Source organism: Homarus americanus, unplaced genomic scaffold (assembly GCF_018991925.1).
Source record: "Homarus americanus isolate GMGI-L3 unplaced genomic scaffold, GMGI_Hamer_2.0 scaffold40248, whole genome shotgun sequence".
Classification (NCBI taxonomy): Eukaryota; Metazoa; Arthropoda; class Malacostraca; order Decapoda; family Nephropidae; genus Homarus; species Homarus americanus.
This window is the reverse complement of record NW_024712526.1, coordinates 3,352,931-3,373,215: the sequence shown is the minus strand read 5'-3', so window position 1 is coordinate 3,373,215 and position 20,285 is coordinate 3,352,931. Positions and strand designations below refer to the sequence as shown.

General features: G+C 41.7%; 1 protein-coding gene across 1 annotated transcript in view; it reads right to left on the bottom strand.

Moving 5' to 3' along the window:
* Nucleotides 1-1,812: 1,812 nt before the first annotated feature.
* LOC121860945 (leucine-rich repeat neuronal protein 1-like) overlaps nucleotides 1,813-20,285 on the bottom strand; it is a 79,760-nt gene continuing 61,287 nt past the window's right edge. Inside the window, exons 2-10 of the mRNA XM_042358345.1 lie at nucleotides 18,670-18,800; nucleotides 17,732-17,850; nucleotides 14,541-14,659; nucleotides 12,218-12,473; nucleotides 11,272-11,380; nucleotides 10,579-10,788; nucleotides 9,049-9,227; nucleotides 3,998-4,202; nucleotides 1,813-2,628 (exon numbers count right to left, since the gene is read on the bottom strand). Of these exons, the coding sequence (XP_042214279.1) occupies nucleotides 2,542-2,628; nucleotides 3,998-4,202; nucleotides 9,049-9,227; nucleotides 10,579-10,788; nucleotides 11,272-11,380; nucleotides 12,218-12,473; nucleotides 14,541-14,659; nucleotides 17,732-17,850; nucleotides 18,670-18,678 (1,293 nt within the window). The 5' untranslated portion in view covers nucleotides 18,679-18,800 and the 3' untranslated portion in view covers nucleotides 1,813-2,541. The remainder of the gene's footprint in view (nucleotides 2,629-3,997; nucleotides 4,203-9,048; nucleotides 9,228-10,578; nucleotides 10,789-11,271; nucleotides 11,381-12,217; nucleotides 12,474-14,540; nucleotides 14,660-17,731; nucleotides 17,851-18,669; nucleotides 18,801-20,285) is intronic.

Sequence of the window (20,285 nt, the reverse complement as noted above, 5' to 3'; positions counted from 1 at the left end):
CGAGAAATACAACAATTGGGTATACTGTATATATTTGTGTCATACAATATACACATTTCTTTCACTTTCCTGGGGTGAAGGTTGTATATGATTTATTATACAACAGCTCTATACACCAGAGATAACATACATTTCAACTACTGCTTCAAATATAACAGTAATACATGGTAGCTGTCCAAAATACAACATATACTTCACTTTCTTCCCTGGTTGTATATCTTGTGTTATAACTAAGGCTTTTGAAAATACAACATACTAATACAACATACACTTCGCCCTACTAATTTCAAGACTGTATTGCAACTCAACCTTTGTGTACATAGGTATGGAGAAATACAATAGGTGAATGTATTATTGAGCCTAAAAATACAACAGACATACACTTACTTGAGCTGCTTCTTCAAATACAACAAGATGGCGTATATTTCATTCGAGAAATACAATATACATACACACATTTCTTCTGTGTTAAAGGTTGTATAATAGAATCATACACATGGGTCTGGGAATACACAAAAATAAAACACTTGCAGAATACAACATATACACTAACTGCTGCATAAACTACATCAACCTGTTGTTGTTTTTTTACACTGTCAAAATAAAATGTTTTTCTTTTGATAATACTATGTCATGATTTATTCATTATCACTTATTCATTATACACAAGGGCAGGATAATACAACAAAAGGAAGTATTATTCTCTTGCATAATATATTTTGCAAGTGAATAATGCATAATTTTATTGCAATATATTCTTCACTTTTTGATGTTGTTTATCACTCGTTATTCACTTGCATTTATAGAGGAAAATACAGTAATGTTATACAGTATTTATTTGTAAAAGTCAATATACACATCATTCCTCTGTTTAAGTAATCATTAGTAGCTAATAAATATTCACATGATTTTATACACACAATGCAGCAAGTTATACATTATACATTTGCAAAATACAAATTGCATTTCACTCTCCTGTTTGTATATACTGTACTAATGTATGGCGGTTTCACTGTTCGGTAGTTAGTGAATTGGAATCACCTGGAGATAAGTCATCCCAGCTTATTTCACTTGTTGATTAACCACTCCAACGCTGCCCGGGGGGAGGTTGGTCGTAAGGTTAGGTTAGGTTAGGTTAGGTAAGGTTAGCGTAAGGTTAGTTAGAGTTAGGTTAACATTAGGTTTGGGTAGGTAAGGTTCGTCTAGATTAAGTAAGGTAGAATAAGGTAGGTTAGGTTAGGTTAGGTTAGGTTAGGTAAGGTAAGGTTAGCGTAAGGTTAGTTAGAGTTAGGTTAACATTAGGTTAGGGTAGGTAAGGTTCGTCTAGATTAGGTTAGGATAGTATAAGGTAGGTAAGCGTTAGGATGGTTTATCTTCAGGTGAAAGCTGGGATGCCTAATCTTCAAGTAATCCGTGAATTGGAAGCCTTTGATTGGACGAAAGAAGCTTTGAGTGAATTATGTCGTAACCTGAAATCATGTCCTCTGATTGGTCCTTGCTCATTGTGATGTGCGGTGATTGTGTCCTTTTACACCAAGGTACGGCACAGATAGGCAAGAACCAATCAGTTCACACCACTTATAGATAATAACCAATCAGCTCACGCCACGTATAGGCAAGAACCAATCAACGCCCTACACGAATTCTGCCCAGAAGGATTGATTTACATACAATAGAAATAAAGGATCACCTGAAGAACAGCCTCTCCCAAGCTTATTTCACCTGATGATTATACATCCTAACACTACCTTGGGGTTAGGTTAGGTAAGAGTACATTTGGTTAGTGTCAGGTTAGATTAGGTTAGGTTAGGGTAGGTTAGGTTAGGTTAGGTTAGGTTAGGTTAGGTTAGGTTAGGTTAGGTTAGGTTAGGCTTGGTTTGATTGGATTAAATTATATCAGGTCAAGTTTATTTTAAATAAAAATTCGCCTATATTACATTAGCTTAGGTTAGCGTTAAGGTAGTTCAACTATCAGGTGAAATAAGCTCGGGGTACCTGAAGCTTCATTTAATTATGTGACAACAAACGCGCGCACCCTCCCCCCCAACTCCCCCCATTCCCCCACTCCCAGGCCTCTCCCCCCAAAAAGAAAATTTCAGACGCGGCGACATTTGAGCAGGTTCTCGGGTGCGTTCATACAACAAGTGAGGCACAACAAACAAGACTACAAACCCACAGAACGAATCCGCAAACAAAAATAATGTGTTCGTCACTAATCCGAATCCGCGTGACACCAATCGATTGAGGCATTCTTGTTTAACTCCTGGCTGCAAGGGTTCGTTTTTGGTCTGGTCATAAGTGGGGTTCATTTTGGTCTACTCATAAGGGAGGTTCATTGTAATCTGGTTCCAAAGGTGGTTCACTTTGGTCCCTTGATGGTTCAATGATACCTTGGATGGTTTACAATTTGCCGTGTGGTTGATGACGTCCATAGGTGGTTCATGAAGATTCTAGATGATTCACAACAGCCCCCAGGTGATTCACGACAGCCCAGGTGGTTCGCGACAGCCCCAGGTGGTTCACGACAGCCCCCAGGTGGTTCTAGGAGTGGACGGTCTGGCTCGTGGCTTCCTCGTCCTCATTGTGAGCTCGACGGTACTTGATAGTGTCTCCAAACATCTGACCATTCTGTTGAGAGAGAGACAGTGAGACGGCCGGTTGAGAGAGAGAGAGAGCTGTTGAGAGAAAGAGAGAGACAGTCTGTTGAGAGATTGAGTGAGAAGGTCTATTGGAGAGAGATAGTCTGTTGGGAGATTGAGTGAGAAGGCCTATTAGAGAGAGACAGAGAGAGAAACAGAGTGAGACAGTCTGTTGAGAGATTGAGTGAGAAGGCCTATTGGAGAGAGACAGAGAGAGAAACAGAGTGAGACAGTCTGTTGAGAGATTGAGTGAGAAGGCCTATTAGAGAGAGACAGAGAGAGAAACAGAGTGAGACAGTCTGTTGAGAGATTGAGTGAGAAGGCCTATTAGAGAGAGACAGAGAGAGAAACAGAGTGAGACAGTCTGTTGAGAGATTGAGTGAGAAGGCCTATTAGAGAGAGAAAGAAAGAGAAACAGAGTGAGACAGTCTGTTGAGAGATTGAGTGAGAAGGCCTATTAGAGAGAGACAGAGAGAGAAACAGAGTGAGACAGTCTTTTGAGAGAGAGAGAGAGAGAGAGGCAAAGTGAGACGGTCTATTGACAGGGAGAGAAAAAAGATTAGTGCCATTTGTTGGCTAGATTAACTTTTGTTTGGTTTGGTTAGATTAAGTTAGGTTTGGTTAGGTTAGGTTAAGTTAAGTTAGACCAGGTTAGATTAAGTTAACTTATGTCAGGACTGGTTAGGTTAGGTTAGGTTAGAGCAGGTTAGATTAAGTTAACTTATGTCAGGACTGGTTAGGTTAGGTTAGGATAGGTTAGAGCAGGTTAGGATAATTTATGTTTGTTTAGGTTTGGCTAGGATAGGGTTGGAAAGTTTAAGTTAGCTTTGGATAGGCTAGGTTTGTTTGGGACAGTTTTGGATAGTTTAAGTAAGTTTTGGTTGGAGTACATTAAGTTTGGCTGGGTTTAAGTTAACGTTACGGCAGATTAGATTTGGTCAGGTCAGGTTAAGATAAGTTGGGTTTGGTTAAGATTGGTTTTGCTTGGTTGACTTAGATTAAATTAGGTTTGGGGGGATTAGATATGGTAAGTTTTGGTTAGATCCAGGCAGTGCTTGGCTTGGTTAGGATGAGTTTGGATTGGCTTGGCTAGGTTTGGTTAGGTTAGGTTAGGTTTTTCTCTACTAATATCTTGAAAACCAAATTCATTGAGGAATACCAAAATTGATGATGAATTGGATGAATGGATGTATGGATAGTTGTGTGGATGGATAGATGAATTAATGTGTGGATGGATGAATAGACGCATGTGTGAGTTAAAATAGATGTGATTTGTACATGGTATTTGACGACTTAAAAGTAAACTACGAAGCTTTGACTTGACTGGAATTGACTGACTGACTGACTGACTGACTGACCCTGGTTCTCTTGAAGAGTACGTAGGAGAAGATGAGGGTGCCGGTGAGCATTAGGATGACCCCGACGACGATGGTACTGACGATGAGCGCCCCGTACCGTCCCTCATTATTCACGAAGGGGTGCGGCGCCATGCACTCGAAGTTGATGGAGTGGTTCAGGAGGTCGGAGACTGGCATACCGCGGTCCTCTATCGGCTCGGCGCAGCTGTAGGAAAGAGAGATAGTGAGAGAATGAAAAGAAAAAAGAGAGATATGAAGGGGGTACAATGATGGGTAGTGAGAGAAAGAGGAAATACATGAAGGAATTTGCGATGAACAACGACAGCAACACACACACACACACACACACACACACACACACACACACACACTACTTTGCTGTCACTCAGAATCGAGTATGACGATCATCCAGCTATGATACACTGATATGAGTTATTAAGGATGTCACCTAGGTTGGTGAGTTATGAGGTGACTAAAGAAGCTGATACGGGACCGGCAGAGTTGTTCACAGATGTTGCACATGTGGAGGGCTACATCGAGTGCGTGGAGGGCGGCGGCAGCGTCTTTCCGGCGTTGGCGCTTGTCTGCCTCGGTATGTAGTCGGACTAACTCGAAAGTATTGACACCTTGTGTGGTGCTCCTCCAAGCGTTACGGTGTGCAGTAATCGTCTCCCAGGTGGGGGGGTCGATTTGGCGCTTTTCAGATTTGTCTGAAGACTATCCTTATACCTTTTCAGTTGTCCGCCAGCATTATGTTTACTATTCGTAAAGTAGCTACTTGGCAGTCTGCTGTCGTCCATATGAATAACATGACCAGTCCAGCGTAGTTGTTCATGGATAATGGTAGCCTCGATGCTCCTACAGTTGGTGTCAGCGAGAATACTGGCATTTGTTCTCTTGTCTTTCCAGCGAACTTGGAGGATGGAACGTAGACAACATTGGTCAAAGTTTTCAAGTGCCTTGAGGTGCCTCCTGTATGTGTTCCATGTCTCGCTGCCATACAGCAGGGTGGGGAGGACCACTGCTCGATATAAGTGCAACTTTGTAGATAATTTCAGCTCCCTACAGCTGAAGACACGGGTTCGGAGTCTGCCAAAGGCTTGAGATGCACATCTGAACCGATGTTGAATCTCTTCATCGATGTCCATGGTGATGGACAGGTGGGAGCCGAGATACCGAAAGTGGTCAACATTAGAGACGGTAGTACCGTTTAGCTGGATGGATGGTGGAGGTGTGTCTGAACCAGGGGCAGGCTGAAAGAGAATCTGGGTCTTACGTACGTTCACCTCAAGGCCGAAGTGTGCATATGCATCTACTTAGGGTGAGGTCGTTTGCATACTGAAATTCAGTAATGGAAGCTGCCGACACTTTTGTTCCTGCCTTGAGTCGTTTTATGTTGAAAAGACCCTTCATCCCATACTCGATGTCCACCCCACCAACTAAATTGGCACTGGCACGAGTAAGGAAGGCAGCCAAGAAAATGGAAAAGAGAGTTGATGATGCCGGTACACATCCTTGTTTTACCCCCATTTGAATGGGGAAGAACTCAGACTGGTTGCCAATGTGTAGGACACTGCCGTTCATACCATCGTGGGGTTGCCCCACAATGGCAATGAATTTTGGCGGGCAACCAAAACGACTGATGGCCACCATAGGGCTTCCTTGTTGACCAAGTCGAAGACCTTGGTTAGGTTGATGAAGGCCTTATATAGATCATGACGCTGTTCTCTGCACCTTTCCTGTATCTGGCAGGCAGCAAAGATCATGTCAGTGGCACCCTGTGATGGTCTAAAGCCACATTGAGATTCTGGGAGGAAGTTTTCCGCTTCAAGAAGAAGTCTGATTAAGAGGACTCGGGCAATAATTTCGCCAGCTATGGACAGCAGCGAGTTTCTGCAGTAGTTGCCACAGTCTGACCGGTCTCCCTTGTTCTTATAAATATTGACGATGGAGGCGTCTTTAAGAGTTTGGGGGATTTCCCTCTTTTCCCATATATTCTCCAGGAGAGAGTGGAGACGTCTGGTAAGCAGAGGTCCTCCTGCTTTATACACCTCGGCTGGGATTCCATTAGGCCCTGAGGCTTTGTTATTTTTCATCTGTTTGATGGCAGTAGCTACCTCATCCAGGGATGGAGGATAGCTGAGGTGGGTCAGCCCTGAATGCTGAGGGACTTGCTAGGTAGTCAGGACATCTCCATTGGTGTTTCGGTTGATCAGTGAATGATAGTGCTCCTTCCAGTCCTGAAGGAGGCCTTCTTCATCTTTAATTAGGAAGTTACCGTCGGATGAGCGGAGGGGGCTGCGCCATGAGTGATTGGCCCATAAAATGTTTTAGTGGAATTGAGAAATTCGCACATCTTGTGCTGATTTGTAAATTTTTGTGTTTCACGGGCTTTATTCTTAAACCAGTCATTCTTTAGATGGCGAAGTTCGCGCTGGGCCGCCGCTTTCTTCTTGCAGAACGTATCAGCTATGATCCGAGACTGAGGGTTGTTCTGCCAGTCAGCTAAAGCAGGACGTTTATTATCGGTGAGTACATTGATTTGCGGGTAATTTTCATCAAACCGGTCCTGGTGTATTCTTTCGGTCTGACTGAGTCTCTCTGCAGGTTTTTGTCATGACAGTGCATGTCGAGAATATACCATTCGGCACTGGGATTTGGGTTGTTTGTTGTTGGGTTGTTTATCAGCCCATGTTCGAGCTGCTCTCTGAAAGCATATCCTACTGCTGGGTCCTCCAGACGCTTAATGTTAAAACCTCTTCTGGAGGCTTGCTGCCTTCGCCGTTTTGGGGCGACGTGAAGTAATAACTTGGCTCTGACGAGCTGATGATCAGTGTCGCAATGGTCTGAGCCACCCATGGCTCGGGTAATGAAGACATCTTGGCGATCTCTTTCTCTGACAATGATGTAGTCAATGAGATACCAGTGTTTGGATTTTTGGGTGTTGCCATGAACCCCTGAACTTGTCGGCCTGCCTAAACAAGGTATTGGTGATAGTGAGATTGTGTGCAGCACACTTGGTGAGGAGGAGTAGGCCGTTGGAATTACACTTGCGTAGTCCATTTCTCTCTATGGTTCCCTGCCAAATGTCAGCTTCTCTGCCAACTCTGGCATTGAAGTTACCAAGGAGCACAACCTTATCTTCTCAAGGGATAGAGGTTAGCACTCTGTCGGGTTCAGCATAAAAGGCCTCCATGATGTCATCCTCTGCATCCAGTGTTGGGGCGTTTTTGTTAGCCTGTGTAGGATGTGTTGGCGGATGGCAAAACCAACTCCATAAATGCGGTTTCTCTCCGCAGTAGGCTTACCCTTCCAGAAGAAGGTATAGCCAGACCCCTGTTCTGTGAGTTGGCCCTCATCTGGGAGCCGGGGCTCACTAATGGCTGCTATGTCAAGTTATACCTAGCCAGCTCTTTTGCCACAAGGGCAGTTCGGATGCTCATTTGTGCCAGTATCCAGAAGGGTCCTGACATTCCATGCAGTGACCATAAGAGGTTGTATAGTTTGTTTTTGTTTGGATCTGTAATTATGATTGTCTTTTCGACCTCATGAGGATGACCTTACTTGGTGCAGTTGCCCAGTCCGGTTGGTTCTTTTGGCAGGCTATGTTTCTAGCCCCCTCCCCATGTGAGGTGAGAAGAGTGGCTCCTCGAAAGGGCTGCTCAGCAGCACAGACAGGACCGGATTGCATAAACGACCATCTTATCTGTGCTGCCCATTTGCAGAGTTGTGACTAGAGACTCCCAGCAGTCATCTCTGCCTTTCCCCATAGCCACTCGTCCGCCACCATAGGACTTTTGGGGGTATAGGGGTTTCGGTGATGATGAGGAGTATGATGAGCTGGATGATGGCTCTTCGTGAGTTGATTTATGTGGTGAGGCAGGAGTGCAGGCTACAACCACACATCTTGGCTCTCCCTTTTCCTGATCCAGTGGTGCAAGTGTTGCAATGACTGGGGAGAGGGAGAGTTGCAATGGACTGCCTATAGCCCAGTTTGTTGGGTTTCGCCTTAGTAGCCTGTTCATCATGCATTGCCTTCATCATCTGCTGGTGTAGTCTTTGGTTCCTATGGTAGTATGGTGGTCACCTCTCCCACCTATACTGCCGTTGGTGTCTTGTTGGAGCTCTGTAAGCATGTTTGCCTGATGCAGGAGTCCACAGCAGATTCTTCGTTCAGGGTTTACTCCTGTAGCCTTATACCTATCCAGGCTAGTCCGCAAGACAGCGGGGCTGTGGTTGGAAGGCGCTAGGACGTGTCCACATACCAGTGGGCCTATGCGCCATCACTCTGGGGCCCACTGCTACTCCGAGATCCCCTATTTGTCTCGCTTGGGCCCACGAGGCACCCAGTTACCGTGTGTTGCCACGAGGAAGCACACCAGGAGTCTTGATGGTGAAGAGGCTATGTACTGGCAGGGGAAAACTTATGGAAGTTGCTTCCCTGTTCACCACGAGGGTTAGCCAGAGGCAGTTGCTGAAAGCGAGAGGAAACAAGCAATGCCTCTACCTTAACAGTAACATAATACTGTCACACTAGACGCATTACACACACACACACACACACACACACACACACACACACTGATAGACATAAGAATAGCACCATCCCATATATTGTTAAAATAATAAACAACTGATTTATGTACTGTACAGCCCTGTAAATGTATTCAACGCATATCATTATGTCTAAATCAAATGTAAGCTTGTATATTTTCAGCCACCGGCTGCAACTCTATTAATTAACCGTTTAATATTATTATTATTATTATTACACACACACACACACACACACACACACACACACACTTATTACTCCAAAAGCTCACATGACAGCCAATAACTGAAAACATCCCGTATAATTAAGAGCTGCTAAGGTTTCTTGTCACCAAGAAAGTTATTAAAATGCAATAATCATAATATTTCACACATTGTAGAGTTTTGAAGCTAACGGACAAGAATTATACGAAGACACTAAATACGTTAAGACTTCTGCCTTCCTGACTTCTTTCCCTCCTTCCTTCCTTCCTTATTTCATTCATTCTTGGACTTACATAATAGAGAGAGTTCTATCGGGGTTTTTGGCCTCCAGGTCTGGAATGAGCTTGGTCGCCACCCATTTGAAGTGACAGTCACAGTTCCAGGGGTTGTTCTGGATGTCCACATACTTGAGTCTCAACCACGGCACTAGGTCCTCCGGCAGTGCCATCAAGTTGTTGTTCTGGATGTGGATCTGTGGGTGAGAGTGGCGGTGATGGTGGTGGTTGTGATGTTGGTGGTGAACTGGTGATGGTGGTGGTATTGTTGGTTGTGGTAGAGATGGTGGTGCTGATGGTGATGTTGGTTATGGTGATGAGGGTGGTGGTGGTGGTGGTGATTGAATGGTAATACTGGTGGTGGTGGTGGTGGTTCAATGGTGATACTGGTGGTGGTGGTTGAATGGTGATACTGGTGGTGGTGGTGGTGGTGATGAGGTGCTTTACTATTAAAAGGGAATGGTGAAGTAATTTTGTAGGAATAGTGACGATGAATGTGGCGGTAGTGAAAGTGATGTTACTGATGGCGTTGAAAGTGTCGGCGACTGGTAAGTCGTCAATAATTACCGGGATGGTATATATACAGAATACGGCACTAAACTCTTTGAAAAGTTGCATGACAAAAGGGGCCATTTAAATCTGTGTAAAATCTATGCATTACACCATTACCCCTATAATAGTTTAATAACAAGAGTTACCTTCCCATCATACAGTAATTCGAAAAGTTCAGTTCATTGTCAGTCAGAGGTCAAACTCGTATCATGGGTCCCCAAATAATAATAATAATATAAGCATCACCTTAACCACCTTAACGCTCACCTAACCTAACCTAACCTTACCATTGATGATAATATGGACACATGGATTAGTGAACCGTGATAGGAAATTGCCATCTGTTTTTGGTGATATTGAATTCAAGTAAAAAAAAAATTGCCTTAAGAGAGAGGTCCCGAAACACACGATATAGTAACTTGTTTTTACTTTTTTGCCCGTTGCTTTTTTTTTTGTGGAGTCAACCTTCTTGTTTTGTGCTCAGGTCAGCTGAAGAAGGCGCAGGGGAAGCTGAATTTTGTCCAGATTTCCTTATCTTTTATTTAGTTGTCATAAAAGATATTTATTAAGAATTTTCGGTGGGGAAAATTTTTGCACGCAACTGCATATTAGCGTAGGATGTCCTATATAATTTTACGTTTTCTGTGAACATTTAGAAGTATTACAGTCGGGTAAACTAAAGTATATTTTTAAACTGCAAATTGATAAAACAAGGGATATTTTATTCCCTCTATCGAATAACCTTTACCCTCTAATTATGAATGAGATTAAGTAGACAGTGATTAAACTCTTAGAAAGGTGAGATTGGGTGTATCGATAACCACATTCCAGGATTTACCAATTAGTAAATACAGTACAGTATCATACGTTATATTTCCTTCAAATGATTATTAACCCTCAGCGTATATTATTTCCGACCCCTTAATATACTCCACCATCTTAGCACCCATCATCCCCCCCACCCATAACTGCCCATATACAGTACAGTATACCGACCTCCTGAAGAGCCAATTTGTCATCCATTACGGGGTAGAAGGCTTTACGGTCAATGACTGAGAGCAGGGGGTTGTCTGAGAGCTGGAGCACCTTCAGGCTCGAGAGACTGGAGAAGGCCTGAGCCCCCACGTTCCTGAGGTCGGGCATAGCGCACATCTGCAGCTCCTGTAGCGTCGACAACCCCGCTTGGAAGTCTCCCGTCATGATGCTCTGTGGGGAGGACGGAGAGTAGATATGGACCGAGAGTTACCGAAGGAGGAGGAAGATGATGAAGGAGGAGGGGGAGATAGGAAGAAAAAAAGGAGGAAGAAGAGGGGGAAGGAGGAGGGGAGGAAGCAGGAGGGGGAGGAAGGAGGGGGGGAAGGGAGGAGAAGGGGGGAGGGGGAAGGAGAAGGTGCAGAAGAAATATCTTGCAAAAAACTTTAGCATGAAACTTACAACGAATTTATTGTATTGTTTACTTTTGAATACACGAATAATTATAAGACCTTTATTTGTTGACGTGTATTAATACATTACAACATCAACAACAATATCAAGTAAGCATTGAATAATACAACACAACAACAACAACAACATCAAGTGAGAACTACACAACAACAACAACAACATCAAGTGAGAACAGCAGCAACAACAACAACAACATCAAGTGATAACTACACAACAACAACAACAACACAGCTCAGTACTAACCACGATGGGGTTGGCGTTCAGGTTGAGGTGGACGAGGTTACGAGCGTAGTTGATCTCCGAGGGCACCGTCGTGAACCGGTTCTCCGCCAGTGTCAGTACCTGCAGGTTCCTGTACGAGGGGGAAGCGAACTTGATGAAACTGTACGTGGGGGAAGGAAACTTGGTGAAACTGTACGTGGGGGAAGGAAACTTGGTGAAACTGTACGTGGGGGAAGGAAACTTGGTGAAGGAAAAGAACTGTATGTACGTGGGGAAGAGGAAGCTTGGTGAAACATGGGGAAGAAACTTGGGTGAAACTGTACGTGGAAGCGAACTTGGTGAAACTGTACGTGGGGGAAGGAAACTTGGTGAAACTGTACGTGGGGGAAGGAAACTTGGTGAAACTGTACGTGGGGGAAGGAAACTTGGTGAAACTGTACGTGGGGGGAAGCAAACTTGATGAAACTGTACGTGGGGGAAGGAAATTTGGTGAAACTGTACGTTGGGGAAGGAAACTTGGTGAAACTGTACGTGGGGGAAGGGAACGTACAGTAACAAGTCTCTCTGTACTGTACGTGGGGAACCTAATTAGAGAAATATAACTCTTCCTTCTGTCAGTCTTCATAGATTCACGTTACATGGAGAAACTGACATGACCAACCTAATTAATTATTTCCCAAACGTTAATGTCTGAAGGTTCGTGTACGTGGGGAATCTTGACGGGGGAGACCTTAATGACTTATATTTTATCCTAACCAAAGTGGCTGTAGGTTCCTATATACATGAGGGAACTGAGAAACTTATAATATTGTATTTCATTCATACTTCACCCTCCCCTCCCCTGCCCTCTCCAAGTCCAGTATCCTTATAGGAGTGTCTTACCAGGAACCAACCACTGTATTCTCTCTCTCTCTCTCTCTCTCTCTCTCTCTCTCTCTCTCTCTCTCTCTCTCTCTCATCACCTCACCTGAGATCGGTCAAGAAGTGGTTTGGTAGTCGGTTTAACCCCGTCTGGGAGAGGTCGAGCTCCCTCAGGTTGTGTAGCTCGTTGATGGCAGCTCCCATGGCCCAGGAGATGTCCGTAATGGGGTTGTGGGAGAGGAAGAGCCGCTTCAGGTAGGGCAGGTGCTTCAGGGTGTGGCTCTTGAAGCTACTGATCTGGTTATAGCTTAGGTCCAACTCCTCCAGGGCTAGAGGCTCGAGGAAGCTGTCGTTGTATTTCCCTGAGCATTGTTTGAAGTGGAAAGGATGATGAGATTTTTGGAGGTGTCGTTTGTCTGTCTATCTGTCTGTCTGTCTGTCTGTCTCTCTCTCTGTGTCTATCTGCTTGTCTTTATTGTCTCTGTCTGTCTGTCTGTCTGTCTGTCTGTCTCTCTGTGTCTATCTGCTTGTCGTTACTGTCTGTCTGTCTGTCTGTCTGTCTGGGTTCGTCTGCCTGGGTCTGTCTGTCTGTTCCCTCTCTCTGTGCTCCATCTGCTTTTCTGTCTTTATTGTCTCTTGTCGTTACTGTCATCTTGCCCGCCTTGGTTCGTCTGTCTCTTCTGTGTCTATCTGCTTGTCTTTTTATTGTCTCTGTTCACCTGTTGTCTGTCTTCGTCTGCCTCTCTTGCAGGCTCATCTGCTGTCTTTATTGTCTCTGTCTGTCTGTCTGTCTGTCTCTCTCTGTGTCTATCCTCCGTTTGTCTTTATTGTCTCTGTCTGTCTGTCTGTCTGCTGTCTGTCTGTTCGTGTTTCATCTGCTGCCTTATTGTCTCTGTCTGTCTGTCTGTCTGTGCTCATTCGCTTGCTCCCTTTATTGTCTCTGTTCGTCTGTCTGTCTGTCTGTCTGTCTCTCTCTCTGTGTCTATCTGCTTGTCTTTATTGTCTCTGTCTGTCTGTCTGTCTGTCTGTCTGTCTCTCTGTGTCTATCTGCTTGTCGTTACTGTCTGTCTGTCTGTCTGTCTGTCTGTCTGTCTGTGTCTATCTGCTTGTCTTTATTGTCTCTGCTTAAAAATCTGTAAAATAAATTTGCTTATGGCATAATTTTGATGATTTGTCTCTGTCGTTACTGTCTGCCTGTCTGTCTGTCTGTCTGTCTGTCTGTCTGTCTGTCTGTCTGTCTGTTACTTCCTTTATCTATCTCTGGTAATAAATCTTTAAAGAAAATCGATAAATGTACTGAAATCTATATCTCGGATTTTATGTCAAGTATTTCTTATAAAAACACGATAATGTAACCCGTAATAGACATTGTGTCAGTTACAATCTATACCGAGTCTATTAGAACCTCAATAGACAGGTTCGAATGTATTTTTCTCAGCAATAGACAGTTTAATAGATTATTTTCAGGAATAGACAGCTGTTACATAGTGTAGGTCAAGACAAGTGTTACAAAGTGTAGGTCAAGACAAGTGTTACATAGTGTAGGTCAAGACAAGTGTTACATAGTGTAGGTCAGGACAAGTGTTACATAGTGTAGGTCAAGACAAGTGTTACATAGTGTAGGTCAAGACAAGTGTTACATAGTGTAGGTCAAGACAAGTGTTACATAGTGTAGGTCAAGACAAGTGTTACATAGTGTAGGTCAAGACAAGTGTTGCATAGTGTGGGGTCCAGACAAGTGTTGTTACATAGTGTGGAAGTCCAAGACAAGTGTTACATAGTGTGAGTCCAAGACAAGTATTTTTAAGTAGCAGTTCCAAGACCGTGTTACATAGTGTGGGGTCAAGACAAGTGTTACATAGTGTAGGTCCAAGACAAGTGTTACATAATTAGCAGAGGTCAAGACAAGTGTTACATAGTGGCAAGTCCAAGACAAGAGTGTTACATAAGAGTATGGAGGTCCCAGGACAGTGTTACATGAGTGAAGTCCGCTTTACAAGTGTTACATAGTGCTGGAATCAGGACAAGAGTGTTATATAGTATGAGAGTCAAGACAAGTGTTACATAGTGTAGGTCAAGACAAGTGTTACATAGTGTAGGTCAGGACAAGTGTTACATAGTGTAGGTCAAGACAAGTGTTATATAGTGTAGGTCAAGACAAGTGTTACATAGTGTAGGTCAGGACAAGTGTTACATAGTGTAGGTCAAGACAAGTGTTACATAGTGTAGGTCAAGACAAGTGTTACATAGTGTAGGTCAAGACAAGTGTTACATAGTGTAGGTCAAGACCAGTGTTACATAGTGTAGGTCAAGACAAGTGTTACATAGTGTAGGTCAAGACAAGTGTTACATAGTGTAGGTCAGGACAAGTGTTACATAGTGTAGGTCAGGACAAGTGTTACACAGAGGGTGGAGGGTGACACACTTACCTTTAAAGACGTTCTCGTTTAGGCTGTCAACCGTCAAGTTGTTGTTCTGGAGGATGAGGATCTTTAGGTCAGGTAGGTTCTTGAAGGCCTCGTCTGACAGCTTGTTGATGTTGTTCCTCCTGTAGGTGATGGTAAGGAGAGGTGAGCTCTCTCTCTCTCTCTCTCTCTCTCTCTCTCTCTCTCTCTCTCTCTCTCTCTCTCTCTCTCTCTCTCTCTCTCTCTCTCTCTCTCTCTCTCTCTCTCTCTCTGATCATATGGTAATACTATTAATAATAATAATAATGATAATAATAATATAACTTTAGTAATAAAATAATAATGATAATGTTAACACTAACAATAGTAACAAAACTAAAATAAAAATAACAATAAGAACACCAACAACCACAGTAGTATGCGCCACCACCCAGATCTAATACTTTCCAGGTTGTGTCGTGGAGCCATTTATCTCTTCAGTAATAGCGCCATAAATCCCCCCTCCCCCCCACCCCCAAAGAGAGAGAGAGAGAGAGAGCTTAACTGCTGGTCACATTTTTCCTCCTTAATATCTTTTCCTTTAAGCTATCTGTATCCCTTTAATCGCCCGATAAAGCGACCATGAACCCAAGCACTCAACTTACCATAATCAAATACTCCTTTACTGCCCTACTTGAGGTTACAAATGTTGGCTTGTAAATTTCTAGGGAACGATCGAGTGTTTAGAGGTAGGATTGCAAGAGAGGAAGTGTCTGTTTATCTGGAGTATTTTGGTGGTGATGAATGATGATAGTGTGTCTGAGTCTTGGTTTAAAATTGGTTTATATTTGTTCGGGTTTAATTATGTTTATAGTATACCACTAAGTTGAGCCAAGTAATTATTACTGTAACTGAGCCAGGTGATTATTACTGTATATCTAAGCCAGGTGACTCACTGTATCTAAACCAACCTTATTAAAACTCCTTATACGTATTAAAATTACAAGTACAACTCACATAACATTGATGATGAGACAAATCATAATGACACAGGATTATACTAGATTTTTCCTATAATTTGATACACGTAACATATATAAATTATATATACTGTATATATATATATATATATATATATATATATATATATATATATATATATATATATATATATATATATATATATATATATATATATATATATATATATATATATATATATATATATATATATATGCTTATTTAATCACCGGTGGTATTAAACATTTAGTGTTTTTTCTTTTCCTGGTGGTTACTGTGCTACGCTGTATACCTAGATCACGCGCAATTTTACAGTGATTTACTTGCATATATATATATATATATATATACATATATATATATATATATATATAGTTGCTACATATATATATATATTTTTTTATATATATATATATATATATATATATATATATATATATATATATATATATATATATATATATATATATATGCTGATAACCACAAGGAAAGAAGAAAACACGAAGTTCCCAAGCGCTTTCGTGTAATTCACATCTTCAGGGGTGAGTACAGACTAAAGAGGAGTACAAAACAAGGTGTATATATACAGAGGAGGGTGAGACCAGGTCCACAATGGTCAGGTATTAGGTAATGACCCTACTAATCTTTAAATAGCACACAACGGTTGGTGGTCAGGTCAGATGGTCAAGTGACCCGGCCTTCTCACCTGATCACAAATCTTCTTAATTACAAAATTGTCCAGCTTGTACATGCCGTTACTCAAATTCATGTTGAATGCTTCGGTATGTTTAATAAGACTAGATTCTATAATGTTCCTACTGTCAATTGACTTACATGGTAATATTGAGGAGGCATTATCCCAGTCAATGCAATGCTTGTTATCCCTCAAATGAACAAACAGAGCATTGGATTCCTGGCCTGTCCTAACACTGTATTTGTGTTGCTTAATTCTAGTTGCAAGATCTTTACCTGTCTGGCCTAAGTAAAACATATTACATTCCTTGCAAGGAACTTTATAAAATGCGCTTGTGGGGAACTTCGTGTTTTCTTCTTTTCCTCAGGTTATCAGTATATATATATATATATATATATATATATATATATATATATATATATATATATATATATATATATATATATATATATATACATATATATACACAACAATAAAGCTTTTATATTTATTGAGACGAATTACAGAATGATAATAGATAATTATTGATATGTAGGTATATATAAAAGTTAATTAGGTGTATAGTTGTAGCCAAAATTCCCTGAACACTTGGGCAATATTTGGCATCTATTTCAGGGTCACATATATGTTTGGTTTATATCTAATAACGCTTCCTTTCATCACTTATTATGTCAGAATAACACACACACACACACACACACTACATCCTTGACCACCGGAGGGTCAAGATCTATCAGGCGCTGCTCAGCTGCCCCCCTTGGCCAATGTCGGCCCATTCCTCAAGTCCCGCTCCCCGACCCATCCTCACCACAGGGATATCTACATAATCAAAACTGACAATTTCGTGTCGGAAAGAAGTGGGATCAGTGTTGAACAGTGTTCAAGCCAGTGAATTCAGCACTAAACAGTATCAGCAAGAGCAGTGACTCACCAGTGAGATAAGCACCCCAAGGAACTGACAACCATCTTCTCACCAGGCGGTGTTAATCAGTTCACCATGGGAACTGCAGGTAGCCGGCTTTACACCTGACTACGAGATAACACAACACCACCTAGCAGAGAGTGAGGTACTGTGGCACCACCCACCCGGTGTCTCCATGACGTGAGGTCCTTCATATCAACACCCGAGGACGAGTTACTGCACCACGTGAACACCACACCACCCGGTGCAAACTATAATAATTTGTATGATCAATTCATGTTCCTTCCTTCGGTTATGAAAGCTTTTGTTAAACGACCCACCCACCCATGTCTTTGTGTGTAATAAGTCTTTTGTCTAAGGTATATTTTCAGCGGGCTGCAGAACTTTCAATAAACCGTTATTGTTATTATTATTATTATTGTGTGTGTGTATGTATTTATTATTACACACACACACACACACACTACAGAGAAACGACAGAAAATACGATAAAATTCCAAGTGTCCGGGGAATATTGTCATCAACTGTACACAGAGACGCACGGGCTAGAGAATCCCTGCAGGCACACACAGCCACGTCTTAAGTAGAGAGGAACTTTACCTGAATATAAGATTCACCATGTTGGGAAGGAGAGGAAACTGTGTCACTTCCTGTATGAGGTTGTTAGAGAAGTCCAGTTCCCAGGGGATGGTGAAGTTGTCGCGGCTCATGTCCGGTATCTGGGGAGAGGGGGAGCTCAGGTCAGCTCAGGTTAAGTTAAGTTAGGCTATCTAGCACAGGTCCTGTGTTGTGTATTATGATAAGGTATTTCAGTGTGTACTTTTAGTTAGAGCTTTGGGAACTTTGTAATTATACCGTCTATAATTCCAAAGGGTCTTATTATAGATGAAACCCTAGAGTTATTTTGTATTTAATTTATAGAGCTGCCATGTTATTTAGTGCTAATATAATTCATGAGTCATATAATTATTATTTATTTGATAATTCAGGACCCCCTAATATTTATATCCTATAATTGCCAAGACTCAGTATAATTATCACTTCTATCATCCACTTCTGTAATTCCAGGACTTGTGCATTCATTATTTCTTCCGTCATCACACGACTCACTATAATTAAGCCTCCTATCATTCGAAGCCTCACCTAGTAATTATCTCTTCTGTAATACTGTACCATGAATCACAATAATTACAGTATCTCCTATATCATTCCAGGACTCATTATAATTATCTCTCCTATAATTCCACGATTCACTAGAATTACAGCATTTTTCATTATCATTCCAGGACTCACTATAATTAGCTCCCCTATAATAGCATGAATCACTATTAGTATTTTATCATATATCATTCCAGGACTCACTATAATTAGCTCCCCTATAATAGCATGAATCACTATAATTACAGTATTTTATCATATATCATTCCAGGACTCATATATTGCTCCTATATGCATGAATCACTATAATTACAGTATTTTATCATATATCATTCCAGGACTCACTATAATTATGTCTCTCTTATCACACCAGCACACACCTTCCTCATGTCAGTAGTGGTACAGTCGACATCATAGGGCTGAAGGTCAAGACACACATGGAGCAGATGACTGGGGCCTCGTTCTCCCCCGTCACCGCCAGCACCATCACCGCCGCCGTCACCAGCAACACCTGGCGGGGAGACAGAGAGACAAGGACGTCAGGTTGGGATATAGGTGGGTGTCTTGGTTTTTGTCCGTCGCATATAGAGAAGCAAGTTATGTCTGGTTGTTTGTTGAAGATGTGTCAAGTTATGAGGAGAGTTTATTGACCTGACTATCATAACAGGTAATTTAGGCCTCACAGTCAGTACACCGGAGGGGACGTGTACTGTACAAACACACGTCTCTCTCTCTCTCTCTCTCTCTCTCTCTCTCTCTCTCTCTCTCTCTCTCTCTCTCTCTCTCTCTCTCTCTCTCTCTCTCTCTCTCTCTCTGTATATATGACACACAATGGCGGAAATATATATATATGAAATGTCATAATTCATGCAACGTTAGATTTACATTATTGTTTGAACCATTGATGCTACTGTTTATTGTAGGTTGGGCTGACAGTAATTGTGTGGCATATAATGTCTTTGTGACCAGTTACATTGAACATTCTTTTACTTATAAATTTTTCGTGTTAGTGAATCTTGTGTAGTAATTTTCCATTTCCGGCACTGCAAACATGGGACCATATTGTACACCACTACGGTTGCGATAAAATACCATTACAAATGAGTTTTAACATAGTACCCCATGAAACCAAGATGACCATTTTTTGTGACTGGGTTTTAGGGGACACTATAACAGTTCCCTCACGTGGCGATAAATTATGGATAAAATTGCAGAGAAAATAATACGAACAGAAAAAATGTAAATGCGTTGAATTTGTTTTCTCTCTAACTTCGAATTATTTTATTGGGAAAATTGAATCAGTATTTACAGAGAACGTGTTAGAAAGGAAAAGAAATAGTTTTAAGGCGCTGGAGCTGCTTATTAATACCAATTTCTTGTTATAAACGTCACCTTGAAGTGCCAGTTGAATTGTGACATGGCTGACCATATTGCTTTATACGAAATAATTTGTGAAAATTAGTTCTTCATCAGTATAATAATTAAGGATCATTTCTACAGTGTTGCTTTTAGTAATCATATTATGAATTTATATTTTTTATAGATAGATAGATAGATAGATAGATAGATATTCAGTTTGATAAAATTTACACTCAGAATCTTAAGGCATGTGAGAATACTGTAAATAAATATAGGACATATAGTCTTTACACAACCTTTAATACTTTGATAATATGTAATAATAATAATAATAAGAATAATAATAGCAATGATAACAACAACAATACTACTACTACTACTACTACTTTTTTTTTTTTTTTAATACGTGGCCTCCAGCCTCCCCAATAGCCACACCTTCGCCACCATTTAATTACCTTAATATTAAATATCCTAATACATATGTAGCTATCCTATCTGTGTTAAATTAGTTGAGCCGCAGATCTATGCGGCATTCAGTGACTGTTGCCTCATAGTCGATATCTGCAGCAGTTGTCGGAATTGGGGCAGAAGCTCTCGTTCCCCTGAGGCAGAGCAAAGCAGACCGAAGGAGAGAGAA